The following is a 19,258-nucleotide window of genomic DNA, read 5'->3' as shown; positions in this document are numbered from 1 at the left end:
TTGCTTCCTTTACTCTAAGACCAACGTTCAACCACATCTCCGTATCTGCTCTACAGCCCTCCATAGATCTTTCTAACTCCATGTCATATGTCTAATCGGCCTCCCTGCTCTGTCCCTCACTCAATCACTCACACACTCTCCATGAACCCCCTTTGTGTCGGCTGTTTTCATAGCCTTCTGATCTTCTGCATTACGAGATGCACTGCCAGATTGACCAGTCAGGGGGCCATGGGGCAGAAATAAGCTGGAGGCCCCCTGTTTAAACCCTGTTTGCTCACTCTATATGCCCACAAGTGCAGTGCAAACAGAAATATTATTTTGATTGGTAAAAATATGTTGCTGTTTTTTTATTCTGAGTTTGCCGCTATACACGCATGTTATTTAATTACAGTTTGTACCGACAAATTGGCAATACAACTATGGAAGGCGGGTCCCCTAAAGATCTGGAGCTTGGCTGCCCTGTTGCCTGAATGTAAACAAAGAAAAATATATTCATAAGGTTTTGGGTAATGGGAAATAGTACAGAATAAGGCCTACCATTAACATTTGACCTCGTGTTCACCATGCAATTGCACGCTATTGATACAAGTCTATCCAGAAAAAACGAAAGTTCTCTGCTGCCCTCATGTGGTTGCACTGAGGAGGAGCAGGCAGTGAGTATTGGTGTTTTTTAGAAAGTCAGGTTTGTTTTTATTATTGTATTCTCCCATCATGCATTAGATGGTGCATGGTGGCCAAATCTACATATGAAACCTTTTTCTCTACATCCCAAGATATTTTAAGTTCTGTTAAAGTCTAAATACTCCTTCATTTACCACCAGTATAAACACTCACAGGAACAAGCAGCATTGTAACCAAGCTTTGTTATTTTGAATCCCCCACACTTTGGGGGCTACTGTTTTCTTCAGGATTATTGAGAAATTGAATATATTCTTCATTCTATGGATTTAGGATGTATTGTTTTCACTGTAGAAGTTGTACTTCATAGCCAATATATTTAATAGTAAAACATATATTTACAAACATAAATAAATAATAATTTAACAGCAAACATATTCCTGTTAACCAATCATACATGCATACTGTGGCCTATATAGTTTAGCAGCCAATAGGGTGTTTACACATGAACATACTGTATATGGGTGTATATGGTGTAGGGTAGCCTATATTTGGTCATGTGACAATCCACCCACCTGACCATATGTCATACAGATACTGCTTGCACGGAAAATGAACAATAACAATATTGTTGTAGCATTCATTTCAACAACTGCTGCTCACTTGAGTATGCAACTGCAACAGGAAAGCATCATCCACATCATCATTTCACAGTCAATTACATTAAACCCCTCATAAGAATCTTCAATCTCCATCTATTGATAGATTACAAACATGTCTTTGACTGTTTTCTTATAGATCGACCATGGCTGTTTAGCCATTACACGGAAAGTGCAAGTCAGTTTTGTCCAGGTTTTCTCCCTCTAGCGGCCACTGATATCTGGGCAGCAGTAACCGTCCACAGCCGCTTCCTCCTGTGGATCAGACGGAGGGAGAGAGAGGGGGGAGGAAGGACGCAGAATGGCGAACGTGCAGTGCTCCAAATGCACGGCCGAAAGAAGAGGGTTTCGGCGGGAACTTGATTCTTGGCGACACAAATTGATACACTGCGTTGGTATGATCAATTTGCAGTTGCATATTTTGTAAAAAATCAACCAGCGTCAAAGTGATTTCGCCCGGTAGCTGCTGGATCGCTACCCACAGCTATGTTAGATTGCTAGCTAGTGCTAGCTAAGCTAGTAGCCTGGCACTGTAGGTGGCCAGCGTTAGCCGTTAAGTTAAGCTGGCAGGCTAATATTTACCAGCTGGCTAGCCCGTCGAGTTTGGCTCCTTTTCTTTGTCCCTCTGAGCTAGCTTGATACCCACCGGTGCTAGCTCCGTCAAAGTGTGTTATCTGACTTGGATGATACTGTACATGTAGCATTAAGGCATAACACATATTTTGCAATGAACTGATCGCCAAACCGTAAGCTTAATTAGTTTATTGACATAATGTTGGCTATGCTAATATACTGCTAACATGCTATGCTAACATTAACGTTGTTGATGTTATTTGGGGGAGGGGATGGTTGCTACGGTAGAGCTGCTCATGTCAGTGCAATAATAGAAAAGCACACATCACGGGGGTCTCGACTAATGGTTTTCCTCGCACCGTTTGCTTTTTGAAACACCATATTTTATGCTTCAGAAACCGGTCACTTTAGGCTAGCTCACCCGAAGCTAGCTGGATTTTATCTGCTTTGTAGGCTAATGTTCAATCACAGTGACATCAACATCGTTATGCATGAACACCAATAAAAACATCAAAGTAACAATGTTAATACTATTTACGAATTTTGTTTCTTTGGAGTTTACCAAGTTAATATTTAGACTCTATTCAAGTGTGTATGTGTTGCTGACAGTTGGGTATCGTAGTCCGCTTATCTGTCAGATCTGTTACCGTCACACTGTTCCAGTAAAGTACACGGATAAAATGGGAGGGACACATATCACTCTAATGTTAGGCAACTCAAATATGCATAAGTTATTCGTATTAGTACTGAACGACTGTTCTGTTCATTTTGTCTTGCAGGGTTTGAAAGCATTCTGGAGGGAATCTATGGCCCACTGTTGCTGAAGGACCTCAATTTATTTGATGGTGGGTTTTTAAACGTCCTAACTTTTTGTAATCCTAGACATATTTTATATTTGAATATCAAGTTTTAAGCAGACATTACTTAGACAGGAGTAAATGGTGCTTTCTTTGTGCAATATTTTCAGGATTTTTGAACATTCGGTTCTCTAGTGAATATTTATGGCAGTGTGACAACGTATGGTGTATTTAGTCAACCTGTACATTATTAACTAAATACCGTATTATTTGTTACATTTAAGTTTGCCACTTAAATGTACCAAACTTAAATATATGAGATTAACCTTGTTAAATCGAGTAGTATGGTGTGTTTTCATTCATGATACATTTATAATTTGAATTGATCTATAACATCTGTAGAACTATGAAAATATAGTTTAACCCAAATCTGCCAGGCCAACATAATGTAATCACATCACTTTACATTATTTCATGTCTACTGCAGGCCAGCCAATGTTTGGCCTTTGAACATTTTTGGGAATCAAAAGTTAAAATGGGTTGTCTTTTTTTAAATTGCAATAAACAGAAAATGCAGCTATATCCTAAAGTAAACCTAGCTACTAACTGCTACACTCTGGTATCAAACAAGACTAAACACTACATGGCACCTTTATTGCTCCTAGTTAAAGTTAATAAATTAAGGAGTACAATATTTTTTTTTCAAGGGCATACGCCTTAACTTGCAAACAGGTAAACATCATGCTACTCAGTAGTTATCATAATAATACTTCTTGTTTGGCACTTTTATAGAATAGAATATAAGCCTTAATTGCCATTATACAATGAAAAGAGAAGAGTTACTCCTTTTTAAGGTGCCATCAAAACATTCAGAAAATATAAAAATAAAAAAATAAAGACATGCAGCATTCCTAGTTATGTTTAAAAATAAAAAAACATATTAACATAAGTGTAGGTAATAAAAAAAAAATCCAATAATTAAAAGAATCTTAAATTATTTGCAAATGTAATCCCAGCTCATTTCATTATTATCTGATCTTTGCAAATGTATCCATTGTATCTATCAGGGGTATACACCACTTTATTCACTGCAGCTCTTAATATCTCAGTTTGCCATCACAGGCCTCCAGCACTTACAACAACAAAAAGACACAGCTCGTTTGACACAATCTGTTCTCTCAATGCAGTCAGCAGTGCCATCTGGAGTCTGAGTAAGGTTAGACAGGAACATAATCTGATGATGTGTCACTTTCCTCATTCACACCAACGCAACTCCAGTTCAAGCTCCGTGCTAGAGCTTTTCAGGTTCAGAACTGGTTCTTCGGTTTAGCTCCGGCTCTTTTCACACCGCCCAGAGTCCGACTGGTGCTGCGTCATTGCATCATCGTTTGCGTCATGACGTAACCGTTTGCGTGCCTGCTTCATAAAGCCAAACCGCGCGGAAACCCCTCACAGCTCACACCGACAACAACAACAATGGCCGATTGTGTTGAAGCGCTACTCGTTTTGGTTTTGCTCTGTCGAAACGAAATGGGACGACTTTACTACCAACTTTACAGTCATTACATGCTACATTCAAAACTGCTTTACAATCGTAATCATCAACTTCAACGACGATTCCGATTCCCCCTGCCCCCACCTCGACGTAAGTGTGACGTATGCGGTGCTTTTGCTCTAGCCGGACAATTTTTGGGTGCTTGAAACAAACCGGATTCCGGAGCTAAGAGGCTGCGATGTGAACAGGAAAACCCGGTGCTTTTCAAGCTCCAGCTCCGAACCGGCCCTGAAACACCATGGGTGTGAATGACTATATAGAGACATGGCAGTCATGATGAAATGATTGACGACATTCATATCAATCAATCAATCAATGTTTATTTATATAGCCCAATATCACAAATGTTACATTTGTCTCAGTGGTCTTCACAGTTTGTACAGAATATCAGTATGACAATACGACACCCTCTGTCCTTAGACCCTCACATCGTACAAGGAAAAACTTCAGGGAGAGCAACAGAGGAGGGATCCCTCTCCCAGGACGGACAGACGTGCAATAGATGCCGTGTGTAAATTGAAAAGATAATACATTTGCAACATATATCCTGCCTTTATATTTTAAAAGGGCTGAGCAAAGTGTGCTTGTAACAGCTCTTATTGAGGGCAAATCAAATATTTACTCATCATTGCTTTTGAATTGTATACAATATATATTAAAATGTGTGTGTATTTAATATCGTAATAAATGTTCTGGAACTTTTATTTAGAAAACATTAATTTATTAAATAACTACTTCAACCAATCCAATATTGTTACAATGCAGTCTTTCTCTTTGATTTGCAACAATGCTCATAACCGTCTACGGCCCCATTCAAATCTAAATCGCACTCGTGGCATACATGTGTGTGATGATGATGTTTGGAAACAACCTCCTGTCAATCGAGTAAGCTGTTTGAAGTCTTTACGTATTAATGCCTGGTTATGTGTAATTGTGTCTTTCAGACTGCGAACCTCAAGAGTTGGATGACTGGTCCCTAGAAACAAATTGCGCTCAATGTTCATTCTGCAACCTTCCCCTTGACAAGCTCAGCAGTGTGAGTATTTTTCTAGTCCAGATAATATTAGTGTGTTTGTCTGTTGAACGTATTTATATGATATGGTTTAATATAAGATGAAGAAAAAATAAGATATACAGCAATCGGATAAGTAACCTTGTATCTTTTTCTTGTAGGATCATGCACCTGCAGCCACCTCGCCCCTCTCCTCCCCCTCTGATTACTCTCCCTGCCAGGCTCCAAACATCTCTGAGAGCAGCCAATCAGCACACAGGTTTCTCCATGCTGTGTTTTACCAGAAAGGTAAGCCTTTTGATGCATGGCACACACATTGTAACTTCTGATACACTCATGCTCCTGTCAAAGGCGCACAGTAGTTATCTAGTTGCTTTCTTAAAGGTGGGGTAGGTAAGTTTGAGAAACCGGTTTGAGATACACTTTTTGTTATATTCCATGGAATGCTCTTAACATCCCGATAGCAATGAATATCTTAAGTGCTTTGACAAAAAATCCATAAAACAATTTCATCTGTGGAAGCTGTGGCGCTGTAAAAAGCACGACCAATCATTTTAGCCGGCCCGGCTAAAATAACTGGATGGCCTACCTGCCTGTCAGCCTTCCATCTGTGCACAAACTTATCTCGTGCCCTCATTGGTCATGTGCGCGTTCCTGTGTGTTGGAGGAGGGGCTCTGTAAGGAAGTGGCAGATTTTTTCCGGCTGTGTATTTTCAAATTCTAGCGCACTCGAGCTGGTTTCTCCAAAATTACCTACCCCACCTTTTAATAGATATAAAAGTCTAAAGAGAATTCAATGTCCTGTTCTTCATTAGATGTGGCACTGGGCTGCGATTTCAAAATCCCTCTGGTTGCCCAGGAGCTAATGAAGAAGATGATACATCAGTTTGCCTTGGAGTACGCATCCAAGTGCCTACAACACACCAGTACAAATGGTGCTACAACTAGGACCTCATCACCTCTGTCACAAACATCAGATGCCCCTCTGGACCTCACAGTGAACCGAACTGGAAACGAGAAAGAAAGTGAAAGTGACCCAGGTAGTAGAGGTGTTTCAAATATTAGGAATTGAATGCCAATAAATGAATGTTTCCAGCCTGCAAAGTTTTAAGACTGTAACATTGATGTTTTCTTAAGGTACGAAACCTCTGTAACTCAAACCCTAATCAGTTAACATGATTTCTTCTTGTAACAGATGCCGTGCTCGACCTCTCCAACAGGAACTCTGCTTCGTCAACATCAATAAAAGGAAAAGCTTCAGGGTAAGAGTTTTTCTTTATATTTGAATTGCCTCTGGCTCGTACTTTCCACCTTCGTGGTATTCCTCCGCGTGGCAAATGCAGAAGGAAACCCTATCATTAATATTATTTTTAAATGGGGGGCTATTCCCGAATACAATAATTAAATTACAGGACCTAAGCATTTTTGTCCAAACCCAGTAGGACTTTGCATGTGAGGAAATACCGATTTTTAACTGAGTTCAGCATTATAAGCAGTAATTTCATAGTTGAACAGCAAGGCTCAAATTGAAAGGTTAGCATCAACACTGTTTTGTACTACTGTTGTTTTTAACAGCGCTACTCTCTGGCCTATTTGAGGATATCTGTTCATTGTTAGTTATTAGGAGAGCTAGCTTGTGTCTTGTGTTTTAGTTCTATGGGGATGACTCTTTTATCTTTTGAGCGGTAACGTCACAGCACTGGCACTATCATATTTGCGAACATGATTGCACAATGAGGAGAACATTGCAGTACCTCATAACGATTTTACCTCCTTTTTTTATGATGAGTTTGATTATTCAACCTTCAAGCATGTAGGACTCTCGCTGAAGGATATCACAAAACTACAAGGGTTGTGTGTGAGCGCCAAAGTAAGCCCAGCCATTCACAGACAGTCCCACCTGGACGTGAAGAGGCTTTGCCACACACACAAGACGTGTGTAAGAGACACACAGCAGCAGTGTGTGAGAACAGACAGACATGAAACATAAGAGTCGCAGTGATGTTACCAACACAATACATAAATGAGTGGACCCCTCGCTCTGCACTCCCCCTGTCCCCTATGCCAAAATCAAACCCCCTCCATCTCCTCCATCCTGACCCTGCTGTTTGGTCCTCCATTCCCTAGGAGGCAGCGAAGGCAGAAGGAGGAGTACATTGAGAGGAGCTTGGAGCTGTCTGAGGGATTGCTGTCCAAGGCCTTGAAGGACATACGTTCAGGGAGGCTGCAGGAGCAGCGGGCCGCATTGCTTTATGGGATTCCCCTTCGTACCCTGAGGCAAGGTCTAGACGGCTTGGCTGAAGGGAGGCTGGGGATGCTTCATCAACTCGCACCAGGAAGCAGGGATGAAGTGACATCATACAATGTGATGTCATCAATGTTTGGCGGCGAAGCTCGTCTTGTTCTTCAGAAGGTGGCGGCGTGGGCGGAGCAGGCAGAAATTGGAGGAGCTGCAGAGGAGAATGGTGACTTTAGTTTCTCTTCATCCTCCCTCTCCTTTTATAAGCCAAGTGGTCTACACAAAACCCTCCCCAACTCTTTTCCCCAGCTCAGGGATGCTCTCCAGCCTCCACCAAGCCCCACTCCCAGTCTGGAGCAACCAACGTCCCTGCGTATTCCTCAAGTTCGCTCCATGGCTGACCATAACAGGGCGATCCCCGCTGAGAATGGCTGCTCGGCTGAAAACCTGCATCAACGTACCTCATCAATGGAGGGTACTGCCAGTTCATCGACAGCTACTGCTAGACCCTCATCTCTCTTCAAACTCAGACCCCCTTTCTTACCACATGGCTGTCCAGGCAGTGCCAACCAGTCACCTCATCGCCTCGGACCACGCGGGTCCTCACTGGATGACTCAGAAGACGGGGGCAGGGATAAAGACAAGCAACCAAGAAAGAAGCGTGGAAGATACCGCCAGTACGACTTCGATCTGTTGGAGGAGGCCATCACTATGGTGATGGGAGGTCGCATGAGCGTGTCCAAGGCCCAGGGGATTTACGGGGTGCCCCATAGCACACTGGAGTACAAAGTCAAAGAGCGCACTGGAACTCTGAAGAACCCGCCCAAGAAGAAATCTGCCATATTTTGTTCATCCAATTCCAACTCGTCTGGTTCTGGAACCATGACGGGTTCCACTAACTCAGGGACTCTTGCCTCAGCTGCTGGCGCAAAGATGTTCTAGAACACATAACGCCTCTAGAACTCCTCAACACTTGAACTCATCACCTCTGACAAGATACATGTTTTCTGGAGGCACTTGTTTAAACACAACACATGCCTTTACAAAGTATATGGATATCGATATTCAGGTCTTTTAACTATGTGTCTGTTATGTGACAGTCATACTTTTCGCTGTATTTCTAGCTTTTTCCTAGGCTTTGTTTAGTGGAGCTACACGCGTTTATGAGGCCGTCGTGCAGCTTTGGTTCAGCAAAACTCCTCGTAGCTTCATTTCTTTTCTATATCACTAAACCTAAAAGATCTTAAAAGATATGGCTTGTGTCAAATTTTCCATAAACTTTGTCTTAAACTTTAGTCAGGTATAACAGAAAATGTTCTGCATTTGTCCACTACTTTTACAATTAATCTTATCATCCGGTGTGTTACAGGTGCCCTTTATATTTTGAAGACAAAGCCATTTTTGTAAACAAAATGTTGTAATGCACAGAGCTTGTGCATTACAACACGGTATTACTCACTGGCTACAATGATCAATCAGTTGTTGGTTTTGGTCTTGTTTTTATGTCTATTATTCGTTTTCTTCATCAAGGAGAAAAACTGACAGTGATTGTTTTTCACTAGATTGCCCAGGATTAAGTATGATAAATACAGTTGTGGACCTCTGAGAGCTATCAAATAAAGTATGACTTTTGCTAGCTATTAGGTTATTCAGGTTTGATTCTATTCTTAAAGCTCCTTCTTAAAGGAGCGTTGATGATTGTCATTTACAGCTTTCTATCTCTCTCTGGGTATTTTACCTGGGCTACTGAAGTGACTTAGAGCCATTATAACAGATTAAAAACTCATTGCTGTTTTTAGAGACCTCAACAAACGGGGAGATTGTACACTATAAACTGCTGTGGTCGCTGCATCTTCACTGAGTTTTTGTTGAAGAGATTAGTTTATGAAAGCCATTTTGTGTCCTCATAATTCTCCTTTCTATTTGTGCAAACTAGTCTGAACATTGTATTGAGTGTAGTTGGAATGCAACTGTGCAGCATGTTTTCAATGTGCACTGATAAGCTTGGGAAATGTATGTTATTGTGTATGTCTACCTTTTGTAAAAGATGTTGTTTTGTCATCACATATATTTATTAATTCTGCTACTGTAGCTGTATTACTGTAAACCTCATTCATGACTGCTGCTTAAAACTGAACTCTACTGGATTGTTTCCCTGGCACAAAGAGGCGTAGCTACAACAAAGAAGCTTCATTTAACTTATTTCAATGCATTGTGTGTAATTTACATGAGATTAGGTGCATGTATAGGGTTTAATGTTTTTGATGGTTGATTGTGTAGGCTACTGGAGGTTACAGTCGTTTTGACAATGACTTGATTCAGTGTAAGGCTTTCAGGCTTTTTTGTTTGTGTCTGGGGAAATGCTAAATGTTGCGTCTATGCTTGTGTCTGCCTCTGAGATGGGCATATTTCCATTAACAGTGCTACTACCAAAGCAGCAGTTCAGGGTTACCCACACAAAGCTGCTTTGATTTTATTTTGCTGCAATGTCAGTCTGCCTGTCTCTCTCTCTCTAACCTCGTTGCCACATATATACCTCTGAATTTTATCTGCCTATATCCCAGTGTCAGGTTTCACGTCAAGGACTCTGTGATACGATACTGAATCTGCTGGGGTATGAGCTCTTGTTAGCTTACAAACACGTCTGAGAAGTTTGTCTCTCAAGGAACAACACTAGGGTGTAAATGTATTGCCATCAACAACATTTAAACTCCTTCAAGTAATTGTTTTAATTATTGTAGGATTCTTCAGCCGTTTTGTTGTGAAATAATTGTTTTTAAATGGTTTTAATTCGACCCTGTGGCATACAGGAGATATGCCATGTTTTTAGCTTGCAGATAAACTTGGTGCAAGTTTTTGTCCTTGTTGGTTATATTTGTATTTGTAATTTGAATGGTAATCGACGTACAAGTTTTTAATTTTGTTAAGCCTTTTGGTCAGATTGATAGGCATTTCAATCATTGTAATTTAGGCAACTATACAACTACTGATGTCTCCGCTCCTGAATGTCTCCGCTTTGTACAGTACACAATGCCTGTGTCCGGGGCCGCAGCATGATGTGTCTACTCTGGGAATTATCTGCTATTTTTATCAAACGGCCTGTTTTTTAACAAGCCTAAACACCTCTTAGAATTGAAAAGTAATCATTGTATGTGTTTAATTACAGTTTATTCTTAGAACACACTGGTGCTTATTTTCAACTTGAGATTAATTTGCATTTATTGTTTTTGACTACTGGCAAGTTTTTTGAATGACAGATATCTTCTATGTATGCATAAATCAACTATTGCACTATGATTTATAAGCAGCATTTTTATTGTAGAAACCTTCTTTTGATGTTGCTGCATACTTATTTATGATTGTGCTTCAGAACTGTGATTTTACTAGCTTGATTGTTGTAGTAATTGATTTGTAATTGGGCACTTTGATGCAATGTGAAATGTGTATTTCTGCATGGACGCTTTAAATGTTAGCCCATATAATTTATTTGATCCTAAAAAGACACCCTTTACTATTGTGGTTGTTTAGTGCTTATGTTATTATTACATTATTTAAGTGATTTAAAAAAAAAAACCTCAACAGTCACATTACATAATGTAATACTCTTATACTGCGTCCAGTCCAACAAAACCCTGACAAGGACTGTACTTAAACAGCACTCGAAGTGTTGGAAATACTATCCAATTAAAAACAGAGACACTTAAAATAATATATTAAAATCAGTTAGTTAAGAAGTGAAATAAATCACTCACTGTACCTGATTTAAAAGTAAGTTGATTTGAACATTAGATTTTGTGTGCTGTTAGTTTTGTTGTTGGAAGTGCTGTTAAAAAAACAATTTGTTTAAGCGTTCTACAATCGTTCCTTCTGCTCTAGCAGAATGTTATCTTTTGCCTTCAGCAACTCATCAATAAAACAATTCTCTAATCAATCGCCTGTCATTATTTTTCTAAAAAAAGTGGTTTGTGGATCATCAACAGTTTACAAGGAAAATGGTTGTTTTACTTAAATAAATTATTTTGCATGTCTGCTAGAAAAAGTCAGTTTGTTCAACCAGAATTTTGTAATCCAGTTGAGATCTTATTCACATTAAAGTGTATGCAGCAAAAGCCAAATGTGTTGGTGTAAACATGTTTTTTATCTCTTCTATAATACAGCAATAGGAAAAAGCATGCAAGAGTAATTAATAAGAGATCAATAACATTGCACATCATATGTATGCATGGAGACATTAGGGTTGTAGACCTCTGAAAATGTTTGCGTCATTTAACAAGGTGCAAGATAACAGAATATTCACTAATGGAGGAAGTGGAAACCATCTACCAGGCATGATTAATTAACACAATATTTTAATATAAAAATGTGTCAGACACCTTGAGTACTTTTTTAATGTTTGTCATATTCAACTGTGCTTCGCTATGAGTAAAACTCCATTCTTTTTATTTTTGTCTTTAGCTTCCTGTTGTCGTCGTCAAAGGAAGAATTGGGAGATCTGGGACAGCGAGGGACTCAGCTCCGTCAGAGCTCTGCGTTAGGTGCTGTTCTCAGCTTGCTCTGCTCAGCACATCGTTCCTTACTCTACCACATCCTGAAGCTGGCATGCCAGGAAAAAATGCTGTTGTTTCTTAATCACAGAGCTGAAGGTCAAACGGAATCTCACTCCTCTTACTGTGGTGTAAGCCAACAGGATATTGTTACCCCTAATGCAGTCCCATTTAGTGAATGTAAAGCCCATAACAGCAACTCATTCTGCCCCTCAATTGACTTTGATCATCAAGATCTTGGCAGCGCAATGTATCATCCAGGAGACTCCACGTCCAAATGTAGCATCCATCACTTCTCTTTAACAGACTGTAAAAGTGACAGTCCTCTGGGCTCAAGCTACAGCTGTGTGCAGAGGTGCAGGAGGGAAACCTACACCGCTATGTGCCCCAAGAGGCTGCACTGCATTTCCGGCCAAAGCCTGGCTGCAGGTCATATAAACAACCTAGTGTGTTCATTTACATCCTCTCCTTCGTTATCCCAATCCTCTTCAGTTTGCACCCCCTCCTCTAGTTTATGCCCTTCTTCATCGATTTGCTGTAACCAACACAACCCCCACTCTTGTCCCTGCTATTCAAGCCATGCCTGTCTGACGCAGGTCAGGAACTCAATAGAAAAAGGGATGGGAGATGGAGATCCTCCTTGTCCTGTCCTGAAGAGAGAGCAGAGCCCCTCTCCTCCTCCACTGTCCCCTATGCCCTCAGACATGGATACAAAAACTGATGAAAAGCCACCCTCTCTTCTTCACCATAGACAAGAGAAGGAAACTGACCTAATTGTTAAAGATGGCATGGTGAATGAACGCCAACAGGAAGCAGGTGTGGATACAGCTACAGAAATGGAGCGATACTGTAGCACCCCAAGCAGTATACATTCTGAGCAAAACCCAAGTGGGACTTCACTGCAAGATGTTGTGAATCGGTTCAGTGAGAAACTGGAGACAATCGGACCTATAGAGAAGGATATACCTCTGGTATTCACAGCCGTTAATGTCTCTAAAAAGGAGTGGCCACAGTGTCCCTCGACAAGTCAGAACCTGCAGTTTCAGGCTGATGCCCATTTGACTGAAATTATCACAACAGTGCTTCACACAGGCAGTGCTAGTGACTACAATCTCAGTGAGCTGTTCAATCGCCATGACAGCAAAGAGCCCAAGTCACCTAATACTCGCTCACGACGACGCCAAGAAGTCCTTGCTGCTATAGCAACACCTGCTGATGATGCTTCAACCAGAAGGCAAACCTTAAAAATTAAACGAGAGCTTGCTGACCTGTCTTACAGTAGAAGGAAGGCGCGACAGGCAAAGAGGCAAAGATTGAATGATGGAGATGTTGCTGCAAATACATTACACACTTTATCAGATTCAAACCTAATTAAAGAGGATTCTCAAAACGAAATGGAGCTAGGTGTTGAACCTGCAGAGAACCATAGTTTTAGGGAGGGACCACTGGACATTATCATTGCAAAAAGTGACAATGAAATAAAAGAGGAGATAAAAGCATATATAGTAACAGAAGGAGTTCAGATCATTCAAGCAGAGGAGAAAGAAAGGGAAATATCCTTTGGGGGAAAAGATCTTACCCACTCAGGCACTTTACCTACCCCTGAGCTACTGAGTACATTTGGCATACAAGGCTTGAAGGGGGACAGTGTACAGACAAAGAAGATGGCAATGACTGCAACCTCGGCAAAACGGTGCAGCAGGCCCGATGGTATGGGTACTGATGCTGTAAAGGAAATGAACAGTGATAACGAAGCCTCCTCAGGTCAAAGCACTGATGGTGACAATAGACGAGGCATAGGTAAGGATTACCATAATCCAAATGGAAATAGGCAGAAAGGTCCGTCACACCACTCCAAGGACTCAGGGCGAACCAGGAGACATATAGTGCCTCCACAGCGTTTCTCCTCTTATGTCACAGAGCCCAGGAAGATGTTTTATGTTTCATGTTTCTCTGAAAACACCTCCAACCAGGAAACTGAAATGGACAACGTTTTGACATCTAGCACCATAGATGCCTTATCCAAAGTTCCAGACGCTGAGGGCTCTAAACTGGAATCAATAAGGGAAGCCCTTTTGTCCTCATCTCAATCGCCAGAGAGAGATGAGTGTGAAACATCCTACACAGAATCGAAAGGTTTTTCCACAAATCAGGTCACTCCACAGGTCCCTGTTGCTGCCAAAGCAAAGAGTCAAACAAAGCAAAGCATGGACAATGAAACAGATGGCAGCAACTCTGATGACAAGCTTTTTAGAAGGCTGCGGTCATCTCCAAAAAGAATGCAGTACTCAAAGACAGCTTCAAGTACTCTCCAAAACCCATCAAATATGGATGTCCCAATGAAGTCTGCTACCTGTTTTGAAAGCCCTCCCAACTCCCAAGTCCAGTACACTAGTCCAATAAAGCTTATGTTTGTATCACCAGTAAAGTATAAGGAAGGGGTCAGATATAGTCTTAAATCTGCATCTTCTGGTTCTAGTGAACAGGAACCCTTTGACCCCTGTATAGTGTCTTCATGGTCAGGAACAAAAAGTCAGACAACTGAGTTGTGTACTTCACCAGTAAAGGTTCTTTCTTCAACACCGAAATCTGCAACTTCTCCTGCAAAATCTGCTTCATCAACACTTAGGTCAGGTCCTTCACCAGCCAAGTCCTCTTCTTCACCCAAGTTAGCTTCTTTATCACCAAAGTCGTCATCTTCCCCCAAGTCAGCGTCTTCACCAGCCAAGTCTGGTTCTTCACCACTCAAGTCAGCATCTTCACCCAAGTCTGCTTCATCGTCACCTAAAATAGGTTCCAGGCGATCAGGCGAAGGCACTCCGACTAAGCATGTGGATGTAGCTGAAAGCCAGAGATCACCAGGTGGCTCAATGTCTTTCCATGAAACCACTCCAAAAAGGCGTCCAGGCCGGCCAAAGAAGCTGGGGCCACAACTTGAGCAAAAGGCAAAGAGGCCAATCGGTCGACCACGCAAGGAGAAGGCTGTGGATTCAGTACTGGGGGAAAAAACAGTAAATGGAAAATCTTTTACAGCATACGAGGCTGAGGAAAATGTAAACAAGAACTTAAAAATAACAGTCGTGTTTGGCCGTTCTAGGAGAAACAAACGAACCGTGGCCGAGGGATTTGACCAGCTGCAAACAGAATTCCATGATGCTTGTCAAGCAGTTGGCCTTAAAAGTGATTTGAGTATTTTAGTGCACAACTCTGAGACCAATTCAAGTAGCATCAAAAGAGCAGCATCAGAATTGTCAGATGAATTCAGTTTTGTCAGTCCTCTTAAACAGTCTGCCCCTCAATCTAGCAGTACCATCAAATGTCAGAAACGGGATGACTCTGCACCCTCAAGGAAACCAGGTAGACCTGCAAAAGTTAAAATCTCTGGAATCTCAGTCACAGTAACTACAGTGTCTCCTCGTCATCGTAAAATTCTGATAAATAAGGATACTCGGCAGACTCCTGAAACACTAATTCCTAAGAAAGTACTCCTACCAGAATTCCAATCTGCCATTGAGCCCCGGACAATCAGTCGACAGTCATCTAGCAAAATCAGTCAAATTGAAGAAGGGATTGAAATAGAGGATGAAAATAAAGACAAATTGCCAACGCAGCCTGTTGCAGTGCGTCACTCAATGAGAGTGAGAAAGCCTTCAATCCACTTTCTGCACGCTGTTGCCACCTCTAGATCATACAGCCACAGCAATGCTCTGCTACGGCGCTCCAAACAACTTCTGCTCAACAAGGCCAGCAATGAAAGGAGACAGGGGGAGCAACCGAGTAGTGTGGAGACTTTAAGGGAGAGAAGACGGCCCTGTGAACAAGAGAAGAATCACATATCTCAGGACCTTGGCAGAGTGGCCGGAGTATCTGTAGATTCAATCTTTACCCCAAGGGAGACGCTAAGGTGGTGGACACCATCAGCAGAAGAAAATACTATGAGTGAGGAGCTTGCCAGGCGAATACGAGTCATCTCTGACACTTGGGTCTCAAACACTGGGGAGAACCAAGTAAAAGAGACTGCTTTTAAATCGAAACAAGGCACGAGTTCATTTGCCAGGAGGTCCAAACATTCCTCTGTGGTACGAACCCTGTTTGACTGTCCTCCTGAGGAACCAAGGTCCTGTAGTATGCAGCAGGTCTGTTCCTGGTTTATGAAAACCACAGAGACACAGTCCCTTTCTATTGTCAAGAAGGCAAGCTCACGTAATTCTTACGAACTGATGCATTTTCCTCGTACTATCAATAAAGAGAGTGTTTGCACCAGTCCTCAGGCCCAGCGACTGCGCAAACACATCAAGAAATTTGCCAAAACTGTGCCAAAAAGTCCTTTGCAACATCAACAAGCTCAAAGAAGATTGAGGAAGAGAAATAAGAAGATAAGGCGACAACTTTTTGCCACAGGTCGGCTCAATCAAAGAGCCCAATGGTGGAGAAGCAGATCATTTGGCAAATATCTGACCACTCTATTTAGAGCAAAGATAAAGTTCCTAACCCGAAAAGAAAGGGAGAGGTGTCAAAAGAAGCACAGGAGTAAGAAAAACATAAATGTAGCTACACGTTCAAATGGACAGAAAGTAACTGGACTACTACCAAAACGTAAAACATTACGTAGATCAGCAAGAGGTCAGTTATCTGACTGTTTGGAAAACGGTTCTGTTAACCAAACGCAGGAGCCTGCGGAGGTACCGAAAGAGCACAACATCTGCTCCAAAGCCTGGAGTCCTGAGACACTGAAGGAATGCAGAGTGTTTCTGAGGAAGATTAACTCTCCGGACAATGAATCAACTGAGGAAGAGTGGGACTCCTGTACTGTGACACTGGATGATGGGTCACCTTCGGCATACCTCTTAGCAGGAAGGAAGAAAGAACTTGTAGGAGTTGTTAAAGCTGTGAAAACTGAAAGAATAAGGAGTACCATCTCAAGAGAGCAAGCCGGTTCTGCACTGAAATCAGTCCAGGTGCAGGATGAGATGCCAGAGAGGAGGAGGAATGGCAAATACAAAAGTCCTTTGGTTGCTTCTACTGAACCACCGCAACCACCACCAGCGAAAATGTTGAGACAATCGCGAGTGAGAGGCCTTACCGGGCCGAGATGGTGCGACTTTGTTTTTGGTAACTACCTTGCTTATTTTATTAACATTTTATTTTCAATTTTGAGTTTCTATATCAATTTTTCCCATTTCTCTTCTCTGACAGAAAACTAATTGAAGCATGATGCCTCCTCCTCCGACCTGGGGAAGGGACTGTTGCTTAACGTGGTGCCTTTGGACATTGAGCTGACCACAAGGACTGACCAATCCCGCTATGATTCAGTCTTACACTCAGCAATTATGTAGCAGTCTAACTTAACAAAAGCTTGATGTTGCACTATTTTTATCTATGGATATGTACAGAAATGTTAATTTTTTTTTATTGCATTTTTCTTTCTGAGCGCGTATAGTAGATCAAATCATTACGGTGAAGAGAGTTTTTGGGGATATGTGCTTAAAACAGTGAGCCATGTCAGAGTAGCTGTAATTAAAGGAAAGGCTTGAGATCATGCCGATAGTGCCATCTCCCCCAAAACATACCTCATTATCAATGCCACCACTTATTCTAGACAATGCCCTTACGAATGTACAGCCCTAAAAACCCCCCCAAAATTAATTTAATGTGTTTTTGTATTTATAGTCACCCTTACTTTGGCACTGTTAAAATAAAATGCTAATTTAATATAATACGTTTTTTAGATTTTGGTAAACGTATGTTGAAAACTAATTTTATTTTCCTAATCCGAGCCCTGTTTGCAATATATTTGTTGATGCTTCTGTCGCTGTTGTATTGCAAGTTAGTAGCCAAAATGTAGTGTGAATGAAGGACTCTTTATCTCTTTAAAGAAGCCCCATTTTTACCCCAATCATTCTGTAAATTGGCTCCAACTATGACATTGTGTATTTAACTACAGTAATTGGCGATCCATCTGTACTGAAACCAAATACTATGTCACTATTTCTTTGAGTTTATTTAAAACAAATATCTGCAAGTCTAAGCAACAAAACGGCCATTAATCCCAATATACATGTTTTAGCTGACTAAATATACAGCCCCACACAATGTAGTCATATGTGAAGAGATTTAGAAGTGATGCAGTTTTAGAGGGAAAGAAGGTATTCTTATTAATTTGTTGGTTTGTGGTATCCGTCTTGTTTTATTCAGTTACTTTTATGTGAATGTCATCTTGTTTTCACCCAAAGCAGATACTGTATGTTAGTGTCGGATCTACTCCTTGCACTATTTCATCTGAGATTATTAACCCCACTACACAGATTCCTCCCCGATATTTTGCACATCCCGTGTCCCACTGCCAAACCCTACTGTAAAACTAGAGGATCTATTTGGTGCAATACAAACCCAGATGATTTATCAATATGTAGTAATTATTTTATTGCTGACAGATGAATGGATGTACACAATTACCAATGGCCTGGGATGTTACTTCAGTTACATAGCCATGTAATGTGATTTTAGAGGATATTACATACTTTATTTTTTCTCCCACCTGCTTTGTTCTCCTCATGAAGCTGAAAAATAACAGATCCTTAATTGTTATAATAGCATTAAATTGTTTATCATAAATCTACTAGCATTATTTACTGTTAATAAGGTGGAATATGTGTTGCTGTTGCGTTTTCTCTTGAGTTTCTGTGTTTGCAGCAAGACCTCCACTGGTGCTCAGCTAAGACTATTTTGCTTATCAACTGAGTGATAGACATGGCCAGATTGATGATCTGTTAACACTAATCTTGGATCATTATAGTGTTAAGAGCTCAGGGAGATCCAAGATGTCTGGCTGTAGGTCAAAGCTTAAACCTGTAGTGTGTGTGTTGTGTCTGACTATCCTTGTATGTGCGTCACTGTGGTTGCCCTCAACACGAGGGATGTGGGGTGGCCCAGTCTTGTGATCAGTGCTCTATTGAAGAACCTGGTGCTAAACATCTGTTGTATATTTTCTTTATCATGTGTTTTTATACTGTCCATTACAGATGCAACAAAGAGGTGTCTGTGATCGGAATAATAAAGAGTCTTTCTAAAAATAACCAGTGAGAAATATTATTGTAAAAAAATAAAGTAGAGTGTAGTGCTCGACACCGGTACTGAGAACATTCAGGATTATCTAAGGAATTTGCTTTTGATCTTTTTCTTCATTGGCACAAAGCTGCCATTTCCCAACCTGAAGATTTCAATGTAATATGAAATGGTTAAAAAATTGTGCGACTCAACA

General features: G+C 41.1%; 1 protein-coding gene across 2 annotated transcripts; it reads left to right on the top strand.

The window, feature by feature from the left end:
* Positions 1-1,542: 1,542 nt before the first annotated feature.
* Positions 1,543-19,073, top strand: lcorl (ligand dependent nuclear receptor corepressor-like). Of its 2 annotated transcripts, XM_034080536.2 has the most exons (8): positions 1,543-1,672; positions 2,630-2,695; positions 5,147-5,238; positions 5,376-5,502; positions 6,030-6,254; positions 6,410-6,476; positions 11,909-17,109; positions 17,194-19,073. In XM_034080536.2, exons 1-8 carry the CDS (start codon positions 1,579-1,581, stop codon positions 17,199-17,201), a joined length of 5,880 nt encoding a protein of 1,959 aa, XP_033936427.1. In that variant the 5' UTR covers positions 1,543-1,578; the 3' UTR covers positions 17,202-19,073. The 2 variants fall into 2 exon arrangements, with proteins under 2 accessions (XP_033936427.1, XP_033936435.1); XM_034080544.2 differs by lacking the exons at positions 11,909-17,109; positions 17,194-19,073 and adding an exon at positions 7,342-11,384.
* Positions 19,074-19,258: the final 185 nt, after the last annotated feature.

This window comes from Pseudochaenichthys georgianus, chromosome 1 (assembly GCF_902827115.2).
Source record: "Pseudochaenichthys georgianus chromosome 1, fPseGeo1.2, whole genome shotgun sequence".
NCBI classification, from domain to species: domain Eukaryota; kingdom Metazoa; phylum Chordata; class Actinopteri; order Perciformes; family Channichthyidae; genus Pseudochaenichthys; species Pseudochaenichthys georgianus.
The sequence above is the reverse complement of the archived record's forward strand: the minus strand, read 5'-3'. Positions and strand labels throughout refer to the sequence as shown.